Here is a 14,821-nt window from a genome sequence, read left to right as displayed (position 1 = left end):
AAAAAAACATTCTCTACGCCATTTCAATATCAAGTAGAAACAATTTGATTGGAGATTATTTTAGTTCAGTATGTAGGTCTCGGTTCAGCCAGGACTGCATTTATTTTTAGTAACTTAGTAGCATGTATATGTATATCTAAATGGAAGTTTATTAAAAAGATGTAAACAGTGCAGTGTGTTCAAAGTGTAGTCTATGTGTTTCAGGTGAGGACTAGTAAAGCTAAATCACTTTTTATGCAAATTTCAGCTAAAAAAAAACAGTCACACCGCAAAAATAATGTCAATATTGACGTTTTATTCAAGATTTTGAATAGTATAATTTCAATACATTTAAATTGAAATGATAAAAGGCACTTTATTATTGATTAACAACATAAATAGTGCAAGAACATAGTAAAGTGTACTGTACAGAGAGGCTTTTTTCTAAATACTTTTTTCTTTGGCGTATCTTCTTTTAAAAGATAGTGATAGAGACAGTCAGGAAAGACAGGAGATGACATGCAGCAAAGGGCCCTGTGGTGGACTCAAACCAAAGTCACTGTGGTGAGGACTCTACCCGGTGACCCACCAGGGCACTTTATTCACTTTCTCACTGAGTTAGATAAGAAGATCAATACCACATCTCAGCCTTTACTATTCTTCTAAATACACAAGCAAGAAATGATTGTCTAAAGAGCAAACAACTGTAATAAAACACACTATAAAATAACAAAAAAATTATATTAAGTGACCTTTTTTACAAAATATTTCACACTTCACATCATAACAGCAAACGTTGTAATTTGGTCTGAATACAAAAATACAAGACTTATAAGAGCATCATCATGTTGATCTGGTCCTCTCTGCTCTACACACCTCTGGAACAGGAATACTGTACAAGTCTTACACACAGTTACACAATCAACTAGAACTGCAAGACAAAATCAACGAGCCTATACATTGTGATATAACACAAGCATAAAATAACTGAAAACTAAATAAATGTTTCCAGCAACACAGACATTACCAATGCCTTTCTACACTAATGTATCAAGTTCATCTGACTCTGGAGTTGAACCTGCAGGAAAAAAGACAAAACAATATTAAAGAAATTAAATTAATCTTTCTTGTTCATATTCAGGCTGCACAATCACAGTTTTACTGCTAACACATTATTTATTTTTGGTGTCTGATCTACACAGATCTGCCCCAAAATGCATTCTTTTCTGTTTGGAAATAAAGTTAATGTTAATACACAAACATGAACCAGAATAGCAGGTACACTTAGAGACGCCTACTGCTCTGTGTGTCGCTGCGTAATTAGAATAGAGTCCTACATCAAATATATTCAATCATTTTAAGACTAGAATAAAATCATCTTGAGTACATTATAACATCCTGTCGTATGAATTTAAGCAGTCCCATCTTTTCACTCTCGGCTTCACACATATGGCTGTAAAACTAGAGGCCAGAGTTCAAACAAACATTAAAAACTATGCATAAAAGTAAAGTTAACTTTTTGTTGGTTACTTTCAAAAAACAAAATGGAGATGCATCTCTCAGCAACATCAGGCAGTGTGCACACTCAGATTTAATCTACTACAGACTGCTGATATTTCATTAAGAAATGTGAAACTGACACCATCGATGAGTTCAAAGTTTTCATCATGTTTGTTCAGATGCAGCAGCTAGATAACAAGGTGGAGACCAGGCTCCAGTCCTTAAATGAGAGGACATCTTTAACTGGTTCATCAAAGTACTCACCAACAACAAGGTGAATGTAGAACATTTCAGGTTTCTGATATAATGGAACAATACATCTGTATTCTCCACTGTCAGCCCTCGTCGTATTTCTGATGATTATGGAGGCGTTGCCTTGTTTCAGTTCATCTGGAAAATGTGAGACTCGACCTTTCAACTGCTCACTCTGACCTGGACGCTCGTCACTGTAAAGATGACCTTTATCATACAGGAACACCTTCTGATCATCATCAGTTGTCTGGGAAACCTTCTCCCAGACGAACTGCGTTAACCGAAGGTCCTCCTTGGTCCAGAGGGAACAGGGTAAAGTAACATCACTGCCTTCTTCCACTGTGATGAGTTTTGGCTCTGGAAGATAAAAACATGTATTAATCAATATATTTACATGCAGAGTCATCAATTAGTAATTATTAAGGCAGAAAAAAGTGTAAGCAGAATTATTCCACAAAGGCAGTTTTACAAGCAGTTTAGTTTGTAGTCTACTTTCTCCTACATAATTATATCCGCATTTTTTTTTAAATATAACCCAAATATTTGAACTATGTTTAAGCTTGTACTGCATTATAAAATGTACATATTGTTCATTACATATATTCAATCATTTTAAGAATAGAATAAAATGATCTTGAGTACATTATAACATCCTGTCGTATGAATTTAAGCAGTCCCATCTTTTCACTCTCAGCTTCACACATATGGCTGTAAAACTAGAGGTCAGAGTTCAAACAAACATTAAAAACTATGCATAAAAGTAGAGTTCACTTTTTGTTGGTTACTTTCAAAACCAAAACCAAAATGCAGATGCATCTCTCAGCAACATCAGGCAGTGTGCACACTCAGATTTAATCTACTACAGACTGCTGATATTTCATTAAGAAATGTGAAACTGACACCATCGATGAGTTCAAAGTTTTCATCATGTTTGTTCAGATGCAGCAGCTAGATAACAAGGTGGAGACCAGGCTCCAGTCCTTAAATGAGAGGACATCTTTAACTGTTTAATAAAAGTACTCACCCACAACAAGCTTAATGTGGCATTCTTGAGGTTTCTGAATGAATGGCAAACTACATCTGTATTCTCCACTGTCAGTCCTCCTCATATTTCTGATGATTATGGAGGCGTTGCCTTGTTCCAGTTCATCTGGAAAATGTGAGACTCAACCTTTGAACTTCTCACTCTGACCTGGACGCTTGTCACTGTAAAGATCACCATTATCATACAGGAACACCTGACCACCAGCAATTTTCTCCCAGACGAACCATGTTAACCGAAGGTCCTCCTTGGTCCAGAGGGAACAGGGTAAAGTAACATCACTGCCTTCTTCCACTGTGATGACTTTTGGCTCTGGAAGATAAAAACATGTATTAATCAATATGTTTACATGCAGAGTAATCAATTAGTAATTATTAAGGCAGAATTTCTTTTTACAATTATTCCACAAAGGCAGTTTTACAAGCAGTTTAGTTTATAGTCTACTTTTTCCTACATAATTATATCTGCATATTCTTTTTAAACATAACCAAAATATTTGAACTATGATTAAGCTTGTACTGCATTATATAATTTACATACCCTTCATTACATATATTCAATCATTTTAAGACTAGAATAAAATGATCTTGAGTACATTATAACATCCTGTCGTATGAATTTAAGCAGTCCCATCTTTTCACTCTCAGCTTCACACATATGGCTGTAAAACTAGAGGCCAGAGTTAAAAAAAAACATTAAAAACTATGCATAAAAGTAAAGTTAACTTTTTGCTTTGTTACTTTTGAAAACAAAACGAAAATGCAGATGCATCTTTCAGTAACATCAGTCAGTGTGCACACTCAGATTTAATCTACTTACTTATTATGGAAAACAATAACATAAATTACCATAGTTATGCGGATGACACACAAATTTATATAACCTTATCGCCAGGGGACTATAGTCCAATACAACAACTGACTAAGTGCATTGAACAAATTAACGACTGGATGTGCCAGAATTTTCTTAAATTAAATGACGAAAAAACTGAGGTGGTTGTTTTTGGAGCAAAAGTGGAACGATTAAAAGTCAGCACTCAGCTTCAAACGATAATGTTAAAAACAACAGACAAAGCCAGAAATCTTGGTGTAGTCATGGACTCAGACCTGAATTTTAACAGCCACATTAAGACAATTACAAAGTCTGCCTATTACCACCTTAAAAATATATCAAGGGTTAAAGGACTTATGTCTCAGCAGGACTTGGAAAAACTTGTCCATGCTTTTATCTGCAGGTCAGCTGAAACTCTCAGTTCTTTTAAATCAAGGCTGAAGACCTATCTTTTTGATGTTGCCTTTCTTTAAATAACTGTTCATTTGTCATATTGAAGTTGCACTGATGACACTGTATGACATTCTATGACAAATGACAAATTAAACATAATATGTTTAATTTGTTATACTGCACTGTAACCTTTATTCACGTATTTTATCTCTCAGTTTCTGATTGAAATCATTGAGACGAATACTGACAGTGGGAAATGAGTTGTTTGAAACGTTTCTGTTTTTTTTTTTTTGTTTTTTTTGTTTTTATTTTGAGTTTCTGGTTGAACAAAATATATTTGAATTCTGATTATTTTGATAGCTTTTACAAAAGGTAAAGGCCATATTTCCCCGAAAATCATCTCTCCAAAACGGGTCAGACAGTAGTCTTATTATCCATAACAAAGACCAGTCTGTGAATTGGTCAGATTTAGTCTGTGAACTAGGTCAAAAAGGCAAGTCTGTGAACTTGACAGATAGGTCTGAGAACTTATCAGAGACAGTCTGTGAACTGCCCCGGATTTAGTAAGGTTTGCCGAAATTTAAACCAAGCTTTGTACGTGACGGCTACATCGTAGGGAAAAGTAGTACTGCTGAGATTTTGTTATGGGTAATGAAAATAGTCCTAGCGTTGCCTTGTTTCAGTTCATCTGGAAAATGTCAGACTCGACCTTTGAACTGTTCACTCTGACCTGGACGCTCGTCACTGTAAAGATCACCATTATCATACAGGAACACCTCCTGACCATCATCAGTTTTCTTCCAGATAAACCGTGTTGAACGAAGGTCCTCCTTGGTGATGAGAGAACAGGGTAAAGTAATATCACTGCCTTCTCTCACTGTGATGACTTTTTGCCCTGGAAGATAAAAACATGTATTAATCAATATGTTTACATGTAGAGTCATCAATTAGTAATTATTAAGGCAGAAATTCATTTTTAAGCGGAATTATTCCATAAAGGCAGTTTTACCAGCATTTTGGTTTTTTACTTCACTCTCAGCTTCACACATATGGCTGTAAAACTAGAGGCCAGAGTTCAAACAAACATTAAAAACTTTGCATAAAAGTAGAGTTAACTTTTTTTGGCTACTTTCAAAAACAAAAACAAAATGTAGATGCATCTCTCAGTAACATCAGGCAGTGTGCACACTCAGATTTAATCTACTACAGACTGCTGATATTTCATTAAGAAATGTGAAACTGACACCATGGATGAGTTCACTGTTTAACTGTTTAATCAAAGTACTCACCAACGTCAAGCTTAATGTAGAACATTTCAGGTTTCTGATTTAATGGAATAATACATCTGTAGACTCCTCTGTCAGCCCTCCTCGTATTTCTGATGATTATGGAGGCGTTGCCTTGTTTCAGTTCATCTAGAAAATGTGAGACTCGACCTTTGAACTGCTCACTCTGACCTGGACGCTCGTCACTGTAAAGATCACCATCATCATACAGGAACACCTTCTGATCATCATCAGTTTTACGCCAGACAAACTGTGTTGACCGAAGGTCCTTCTTGGTCCAGAGGGAACAGGGTAAAATAACATCACTGCCTTCTTCCACTCTGATGACTTTTGGCTCTGGAAGATAAAAACATGTATTAATCAATATGTTTACATGTAGAGTCATCAATTAGTAATTATTAAGGTAGAAATTCTTTTTTAAGCAGAATTATTCCATGAAGGCAGTTTTACCAGCATTTTGTTTTTTTAGCAGTTTAGCAGGCCCACCTGCTCTCTTCATAGTCATCAGATTAATTTACCATATAATCAATAATCGACCATGTTCCTCTCCTTAACCTGTCTCTGTTAACTATGCTGTCATAGTTTTAGACTGCCGGGGAGCTTCCTTTGACACACTGAGCTCCTCTCTCCTCTCTCTTTCCATTTGGGTGCATCCATGTCCCAGAAATGCTTGTTACTAACCTAGCTCTGGGGAGCTTATTCCACGGAGTCCTTATGTTTTGGTTTTGCCCAGCATATTTCCTTGGATTAGGGCGGCACCAAAATCTGCTGCGCCCTGCTACATCCTGCTAAGTCCTGCTAATACTCTGATGTGCCATGCTACATCCTGTAACACCCTGCAGTGCCCTACAGCTATGCTCTGCTGTGCCATGCTACATCCTATAACACCCTGCAGTGCCCTACAGCTATGCTCTGCTGTGCCATGTTACATCCTGTAACACCCTGCAGTGCCCTACAGCTATGCTCTGCTGTGCCCTGTTACATCCTGTAACACCCTGCAGTGCCCTACAGCTATGCTCTGCTGTGCCATGCTACATCCTGTAACACCCTGCAGTGCCCTACAGCTATGCTCTGCTGTGCCATGCTACATCCTGTAACACCCTGCAGTGCCCTGCTATGACATGAACTACTACGACTACTATTTCTAGTCACTGTTCCATTATCTTTATTGTGACTATTATTATTGTTCATCACACCCCCAACCGGCCCCGTCAGACACCGCCTACCAAGAGCCTGGGTCTGTCCCAGCTTTCTCCCTAAAAGTTGTTTTCCTCGCAACTGTAGCACTAAATGCTTGCTCTTGGGGGATTACTGGAATTGTTGGATCTTTGTAAAATATAGAGTGTGGTCTAGACCTACTCTATCTGTCTTGAGATAACTCTTGTTATGGTTTGATACTATAAATACAATTGAATTGAATTGTAGTCTAATTTCTCCTCTAACATAATTATTACTGCTTTTCTTTTATAGCAGACCAACATATTTAAGTTGTTAAATAAGAGGACATTTTTAACTATTTAATCAAAGTACTCACCAACAACAAGCTTAATGTGGATTTTTTTATGTTTCTGAATTAATGGAATACTACATCTGTAGACTCCACTGTCAGCCCTCGTTATATTTCTGATGGTTATGGAGGCGTCGCCATGTTTCAGTCCAGATGGACAATGTGAGACTCGACCTTTGAACTGTTCACTCTGATCTGGAAGCTCGCCTTTATCGTACAGGAACACCTCCATCTGACTTTCATCATTCTGAGACATTTTCTGCCAGATAAACTGTGTTGACCGAATGTCCTTGTTCCTGAGGGAACAGGGTAAAATAACATCACCGCCTTCTTCCACTTTGATGATCTTTGGCCCTGGAAAATAAAAACATGTATTAATCAATATGTTTACATGCAGAGTCATCAATGAGAAATTATTAAGGCAGAAAAAAACTGTAAGCAGAATTATTCAACAAAGGCAGTTTTACAAGCGGTTTAGTTTGTAGTCTTAATTTCTCCTCCATAATTATTTCTGCATATTCTTTTCATACACGACCAAAATACTTCAACTGTTTAAGCTTGTAGTGTATTATGTAATTCTCATACCCTATATTAAATATAATAAATAAGAAGAATAATGAATTAAGAATGAAATAAAATCATCTTAAGTACATTATAACATCCTATCACAGTTTTATTAAAGTAAATCCAACTGACTTGATCCTACTCTGGTGTAAATACCAACAGAATGATTAATGTCTGAAGATAAAACTACTGCAAAGACTCTAAATATGACGATGATGATGATAAAATGATGATGATCTAAATATCATATATATATAATATTATTTTGCCTGCTCATCATGAATATGTTTATAAAATATTTTTTTTACACTTACTTCTTTTACGCCTGTATGAAATATACACAGCTAGAATAACACCAGCAACAAGAAAAAGAACACCAGCAACAATCCATCCAGTGGAGAACCCTGAAACAGAAGACAAAAAGTTAATGTAACACTCAGGGCCCTATTTTAACGATCAACCTTTGTACATCAAATCTAGGAGACGATCCATGTTTAAGCTTAATAGAACAATTAGCATTGTTGTATAAGGTTCTGATGGCATTGCAAAAGAATTCACCAAATCCAAATCTTCTAAGTGAATGAAAAAGAAAATTGTGCTCCACAGTGTCAAAAGCTTTAAAGAAGTCTAGGAAAAAAATAAAACTGTTTTTGAAATTAAATGTGAGTAATCAAGTATATCTAAAACCAACCTAATATTGTCAGAGATATGCCTGTTAGGCATGAACCCTGATTGTGCTTTGTCAATAATTGATGCAAGTACTATTTTAATTCTTTTAGCAAAGATAAGGGCTAATATTTTGTAATCATTATGTGGTATCTGACTATTTACCATTGTGATCTAAGTTTTGGTATAAGGAGGATGCATGAACTTTACTCTACATTTACTGAGAACATCTGGAAATCGTTAACATGAGTAGGGGTTCCCCCCAAGACAGAGGAGACCTTTGTTGGAGTTGTGCCAGATAACAGGCATCGATTGGTCAGTTATCCGTCCAATGATATACTCACACATATTACGCCCTATATTGATACAATGCATAGGATATATACGTTGTTCACACAAAGAAAAGTTAGAGCGACACAATTTGAAGATTGGGCCGGTCGTCTCTCCAGATATCCATGGGTCTGTAAATTGATGCTGAATCTTTGCTTGTAATAAACCTTTTTATAATCAAGAGCAGTGTCTACGAAGTTCCTTCTCCATACAGCGACAACACAGTGCTGCAACTGAAATATACCACAAATTCTTGGCGTCACGAACTTTGGCCTTGGCGGCCCCAGGCGCATCGCTTGCGGGGCTTCGGTGTGCGACTTCTGCTTCAAAGGCCGGCTGACTAGGGTGAGTGTTCCTCACGTTTTTTTGGGGTGGCAGTCGTTCATGGGAGCCGCGTGTGTGTGTGTGTGATGGGCCGCATTGTAATGTTTGAAACCTGTGTGTGCAGCTGCTGTGCTGTGTGTGTTGTTGTGTGGGCTGGAACTTTGTTATAAATTTCTTTGCGTTGGGGTGTATTGAAGAAAATGTAAAAAAGAAAAGGGGGGAGTGAGATAGGCCTTAGTGTGGGCGTAATGAGGGAAGACAGAGAAATAAAAGGAATAAGAGGAGAAAATTAAGCAAAGGCTTAAGGGAGTTAAAGACATAGAGAAAAGGAAAAAGTAAGGAATTAAGGAATATTCACATAGATAATGTGAAAAGATTTTAAGGAACAGGCAAATTGGATTAAAGAAAACAGTTTAACCCTGGCCAGGGCAATTTGGCTTAAACAACATAAAGAAAAAGGAAATAAGAGAAAATAAAAACAAGAAGTAATAAGGAGAAGATAAAAGGAAATAAGAGAAAATAAAAGAATACAGAAGATAACAGGAACAATAAAGAGAAAACAACAGAAACAAAGAATAAAGGATAACGCCGTTAATCTGATAAAAAAGCCCTTTGAAAAAAGGCGATCATAGGATGGGCCGTAGTCTTGAACTTTTATTAGATGAAAAGTTTGAGCCAGTTCTGAGAACTGAGGTGTAGAATAACAGTTCAATGGTAGGTTTGCCAATCGATGCATTGTTGACGAATAATGTTCGAAGTAGACTCCATTGGGCTTCTTTACCTAGGTAGCAAAATAACAAAAAAAAAAAAAAGACAAAAAAAAAAGAATAATACGGCGGAAAGCAAACTCTTTTTAGGAACTACATGCATGAATGATGTCGACTTTTGTGTGTATGAGAGAGAGTGCGTGTGAACAGCGGTGTGTGTGAACAATGGTGTTTCTGCTGTATGTGATAGGCTGTGTATGCGTGATAAGGATATCCTATATTAGATATATATGTTTAGTTTAATAAGGAAAGATATTCTGTTTATTATGGTTAAAATATGAGTCTCTTTTTCAAGAGAACGTTTTCAAATGTGTTAAAATGTATGAGCCTTCTTTGGGTGGACTTTGTTAAATTAGGTAAAAGACATAAATTGATATGAGCCCCTAGGAGGACTTTTGTGTAAACAATCTATGAGTCTTCTTCTAAGGAGAACGTTTTCAAAAAATTGCTAAAAACTTATGAGCCCCCTTTGAAGGACGTGAAAATAGACTAGACTATAGTAAAATTAGGAAGCTTCATAAGTAGGATCTGTGTTCTATGTGTTGTGTTGGTTTGTTCATTTTGTCCCGGGATATTGTTATTTTATAAATGTGGTCTGGTGAAAGAAAAAACGGAGAGACAGCTGGTCTGTTTGCTGAGATCGTTAAGTTTTCTTTGACTTTTTGTGATTGTTTAACTTGTTTTGTGGTAGTGTATTGTTGCTTGCAATCTCTGCCGTTTAGAAACGGGTAAGATAGTCTTTAGTTATTCTCCTTGGTCAGTTGTGTGCTTCAATGCTGTGGAGCTCTGCTCCCGACAGAATCACACTGGTGTATGGACTGCGCATGTCTAGGAATTTTAGGAATTCAAGTCTTCACAGAAAGTTTAGGCCACTCCTTGCCTGCACTGGAGTGCAGAGATGGAGTAGCGAAAGGAGAAAGGGGGGTTGAATGCAGCCTGGTAAAATTAAAGTGGCAATTGTTTGATTATGAAATTATCTAATTGAGATCTATTAAATGTATAGATAAGAGTTATGCTGGTCGATAAAAAAGGGAAATATTATTGTAATGATTAAAACGGTTTTTGAGTTAAGTGGATTGATTATTTATAAATCTGTTAATTATTCTTTACCATCTTATTAACTAGTGCTATATTAACGCATCCTTCACGAGTGATGTAGCCTATTTCATTTTTACTCTTTATTACTGTTATGCATCTTTGAGTGGTGCTAGGAGATGGTTAGGTCTGTGTTGCTTGGCTGTGTTTTGAGGTTTGCATGGTTTCATATACTGAATGTGGATACTATTTGGTGTGTAGCTATGCTAATGTTTTACTGTTTCCTGTAAATTTACATGGTTAACTGGGAAAGAGTTTGTGTTGTAATGATCTGCATGGTGTCTTGCTGATTTCTAGCTGCATAGTCTAACCTGTGTTAATGTTTTGCAATCTTTTGTTGTTTTGGTTTAAAAATCTGGAAAGAGGACTATAGTTGAAAGTAGCTGGCTAACACTGATATATTTACAGAAATGTAGAATAATATGTGTTGTCCTTTATAAATAGGAATATGAATGAGACTAACTATGATTTTTTAATCTAGAATCTTTAAATTAGTATTTCATAACAATTGTGATTACTTAAATAAATTAACACTTGCATTTTATGGTGAATGATCTGGTGAGATAAAAAGATTAAGAATTGCTGTTTGTTTCTTTCCTTTTTCCTCCTGTGGGGTGAGAAATGAGAAGAAGGGGAGAGAGACAGAGAGGAGGTGCTGGCCGGTGCGTCACGCGACAACGTGGGCAGTCCTGGATCTGATTTGATCAAAGGCCAGTAACTGTTTTATCCACAAACTTAACAAATACCTGCATCCTGATATATATGTGTATGCTCATTTACAGTTATCATTGCTGATGCATATTTGGGTTGCTTTTCCTTATGGGATATTGTAGCTACATTACTCTACAGAAGATATTACATCTGTCTGTGTAGGTTTATGCATAAGATATTCCATATTGTGACTATTTGACAAGAGACTTGGCAACAGACTGATCAATTAATGCATTTCAGAATTATACATGGGAATTTTCCATGTGTATGGGTTGCTTTGTCTGGAGCTACGTTGGACATTTAGTGTCGAGATTATTTGGAAAATTAAGGCGATTGGGGATCTATTGGGTTATTGGTTTACTACATAGTAGTGTGGGATCTTTTTAGTTACATAGGATTGAACTTTCTCTTCTTTATCGGACATCTGTTCTTCTTTTTGATTACCTGTGTGTTTGAATACTATTGTGTTGGTGCTGTAGTATTGCCGAGTAAGTGTTTTTTGGATTGCTTTGAAGTTGGCTGGTTCCTTTACCTTTCTATATTGGATGTGGGACACCCGCCGTTTATCAAAGATAAATAGACAAGTAAAAATCAAAGTAAAATAAAATAAATAAAAGGAAGGAGGGTAAAGATAAGCTCTATAGCCTAAAGTATTCTTAGTTTAACAATTGGTAGTTTTTATATACAACTAATAATTTACAATAAAGGAATACAGAAGAGTTGCTACGATGGGGAAAAAAGACAGGAAAAAGGGCATTAACAATCAGAAAATAATCACTCTGGTTGATGTAGTACAAAAGAACAATCCTTTAGTCAATGATATCGCCAAGTTGTCAGGAAAATGGCACAAACGCTGGCCGGATATTGAACAGCCATGGCCAGTAGAGGGGACTCTTAACCCGGATGTTATTAAAATAATCCAAGTGCTTGTGTCAACGTACAAGGCAGATCAAAAGAAGGGGAAAAAAGGCGAAAAACGTAGAATAAAGAGACAAAAAGAGTTGGGTACGCTTAAGTTGTTTGAGAATGAGGGACAGAAACTGATGAAGGCTACAAAAGATAAAAGAGACAAAAGTGTGGAGGAAATGGCAAAAAAGGAGAAAATAACAGAAAAATTAATGGCAGAAGTTAATACACCTTTCTCGCATACGGAATCAGTGAAAAGACCTCCACCTTATGAGGAGGAAGCGGAGTTTAAGGACATCTATCCCCAGCTTCCAGTGATCAGTCAGAAGGGTGACTACTGCATCAGAGATGAAGATGACCTAATAATAGAGATAGGACAAGCAGAAACGACTATAAAAATGACTCCAAACTCCAAAAGTAAGAAGAAATTGAAACATCTGGAAACCAAGGGCAGAGTGAGGTTTAGCAAGACAAAGGATGATGATGATGGTGATGAGAGTGAAGAAGAGGAGATCATGGGAGGATATGTCCCTGCAATCAGAAGGGTGCTGGCTAGAGCGGAAAGGAGAGGAGAAGAAAAATGGAAGAAACGACAAGCTATAAGAGATCAGACCTCTGACGAAAGTGAAAATGGAGACGAGAGTGATGAAGAAGAGGAGATCAAAGGAGCTACGGGATCATGTTCTACTACAGCTGAGTTAGAAGAAGTTGAAAGAGACATGGATCGATGTGAGCTATACTTGGAGAGATCTACTAAATTAGAAGACATAAAAGAACTGGAAAAGCAATTTGAGAAGCTGAAGACAAGGAGGGAAGAATTGCGGAAGAAAGGATCCCGAAAAGTGGAGAAGAAATATACATTGCGCTCAAGAAAGGGAAAGGTAAGCGAGAAGATGCTGCCGGTGTTCATTCGAGGACAGAATTTGGAGTACAAGCCCTTGCAGAACACTGATATGTCAGATATTCTTGATAAGTTGCCTACTCTTCAAGAGGGAGCACATCCTTGGATTGCAAAGTTGGAAGAAATGTCGACAGGAACACAGTTTGCCATAGGAGATATCAAGAGACTTTTGGCTAATCTTGTTGGGATTCCAGCTATGGGAGAAATCTTCCGGAGAGCAGGACTCAATCGATATGTGGGGACTTCTGTATATGATCCTGAGTTGTTTGCCGCAAGTAGAGGTCGTCTGTGGAGAGCGCTGAGAGATGAGTATCCAACAAATGTGAATCCAGACAACATCTTGATTGAGCCACTGGGACAAGAAGAAAATCCAAGAGCGTATGTGTCAAGAGCCCACCAAGTGTGGAGAAATATTACAGGAAATGATCCAGAGGTGAGTCAACTGGAAAAGTCAGTTTTGCGAACCAAAATACAGAAGGGATTGCCTGTTCCGGTAAGAAGCAAATTGGCGGAAGTAGTGGGACTTGGAAGTATGACAACAAGTGTGTATACAGATCAAATAGCCCATCAGGTGGAGTTATATAGGAAAAAGGAACATGAGCAGAAAGAACAGGACCGAGAGACTCTTAGAAAACTCAATCAAATACAGCTGGTGGACAATAAGAGGAAGGAGAAGAAGCAGGCCGTGGTTTTGCAAAACCAGTGCCCACAGAATCAACAATCACCGCCACAACTTCAGTCAAGCCAAGTCCAATCCCAGATGCCTCAACCACCATTCGTGGTTCCAGTGGTTTCATATGCACAGCCAGTTTCTGGACAGACACAGAACTGGAGAGGAAGAGCAAGAGGACGAGGGGGTGTAGGAAGAGGAAGAGGAGGAAGATATAACCCATACTCTCAACAATCCTCAGAAGTGTGTTACAGTTGTGGACAGGATGGACACTTTGCCCGTGATTGTAATAGACTAAGAGGAAATTTCAGAGGAAACTACAGAGGAGATTACAGGGGCCAGTCGAGGCCATATGGAGGACCGGTTAACCCTTACAAGGGTCCGGAACCAGGATTCTAGAGGTGCCCAGAAGATCCGAAAGGGGGGTGTCAGCTGGTAGCATTAGGGCCGGAAAGAGATCCAACGATTAAGGTGAAAGTAAATAACCGTCCTTTGGAAGTGATGGTGGATAGTGGAGCTGCGTTCACCTGTATTCGGCCTGAAGATGCTATACATCTCCCCATGTCCAATCAACTGATTCGGACAATCGGGTTTGAGGGAGTGAAACAGCTGATTCCTCTAACGGAACCAATTGAGCTCTACTATAAAAATCAGAAAACTACAATACCCATATTGGTATCAGAACATACACCGATTGCATTGTTGGGAAGAGATGCTTTGTGTAGATTGAACTGCACAATAAAATGCACACCAGACGGCTGTTTGGTGGAAGTACCCAAAGAAATTGCTCACCAATTATTGATGACAATGGAGACCGAAGCTTCTTCAGTCTTCTGGATTGGAAATCTCAGTGCAGATTTTTTGGAACCAGCTAAATTGTGGGAAAAATTTATTGTTGCAAACATGCCAGATGCGAGGCTTCCGGAATATCCATTTCATTGTACGCTCAAGTATTTCAAGAATGCTGCCCAATCAAACTCAGAGGAATGGTTGAATCATCAACCAAAGAAAGTCCAACTTAGTTCAAGTTGCATAATTTTAGGACCACAAGGAGCAGCTATGAAGATAAACACAGATGATTATCTGGATAAAGAATT

At 37.7% G+C, this 14,821-nt stretch overlaps 2 protein-coding genes across 2 annotated transcripts in view; one reads left to right on the top strand and one right to left on the bottom strand.

Annotated features, from left to right (window-relative positions):
- LOC118495300 (nuclear factor 7, brain-like) overlaps window positions 1-14,821 on the top strand; it is a 1,057,410-nt gene that overhangs the window by 191,162 nt on the left and 851,427 nt on the right. The window lies entirely within an intron of this gene.
- LOC116065137 (butyrophilin subfamily 2 member A1-like) lies at window positions 275-7,757 on the bottom strand. The gene is made up of 5 exons (XM_036002428.1): window positions 7,669-7,757; window positions 7,017-7,144; window positions 5,287-5,500; window positions 1,744-2,088; window positions 275-1,057 (listed from the first exon to the last, which is right to left on the bottom strand). The coding sequence occupies exons 2-5, from the start codon at window positions 7,044-7,046 to the stop codon at window positions 1,017-1,019; spliced, it is 630 nt and encodes a 209-aa protein (XP_035858321.1). The 5' UTR covers window positions 7,047-7,144; window positions 7,669-7,757; the 3' UTR covers window positions 275-1,016.

This window comes from Sander lucioperca, chromosome 6, assembly GCF_008315115.2.
Source record: "Sander lucioperca isolate FBNREF2018 chromosome 6, SLUC_FBN_1.2, whole genome shotgun sequence".
NCBI classification, from domain to species: Eukaryota; Metazoa; Chordata; class Actinopteri; order Perciformes; family Percidae; genus Sander; species Sander lucioperca.
This window is presented reverse-complemented; position numbering and strand designations above follow the sequence as displayed.

Bases quoted from the DNA above. Each gene is read 5' to 3' on its own strand.
- LOC116065137 (XM_036002428.1), bottom strand. From the start codon at position 7,046: ATGTCTCAGAATGATGAAAGTCAGATGGAG. The intron at 2,089-5,286 runs GTGAGTACTTTG...TTTATCTTCCAG, and splicing joins CTACATTAAGCTTGACGTTG to AGCCAAAACTCATCACAGTG. The intron at 1,058-1,743 runs GTGAGTACTTTG...TTTTTCCTGCAG, and splicing joins CTACATTCACCTTGTTGTTG to GTTCAACTCCAGAGTCAGAT.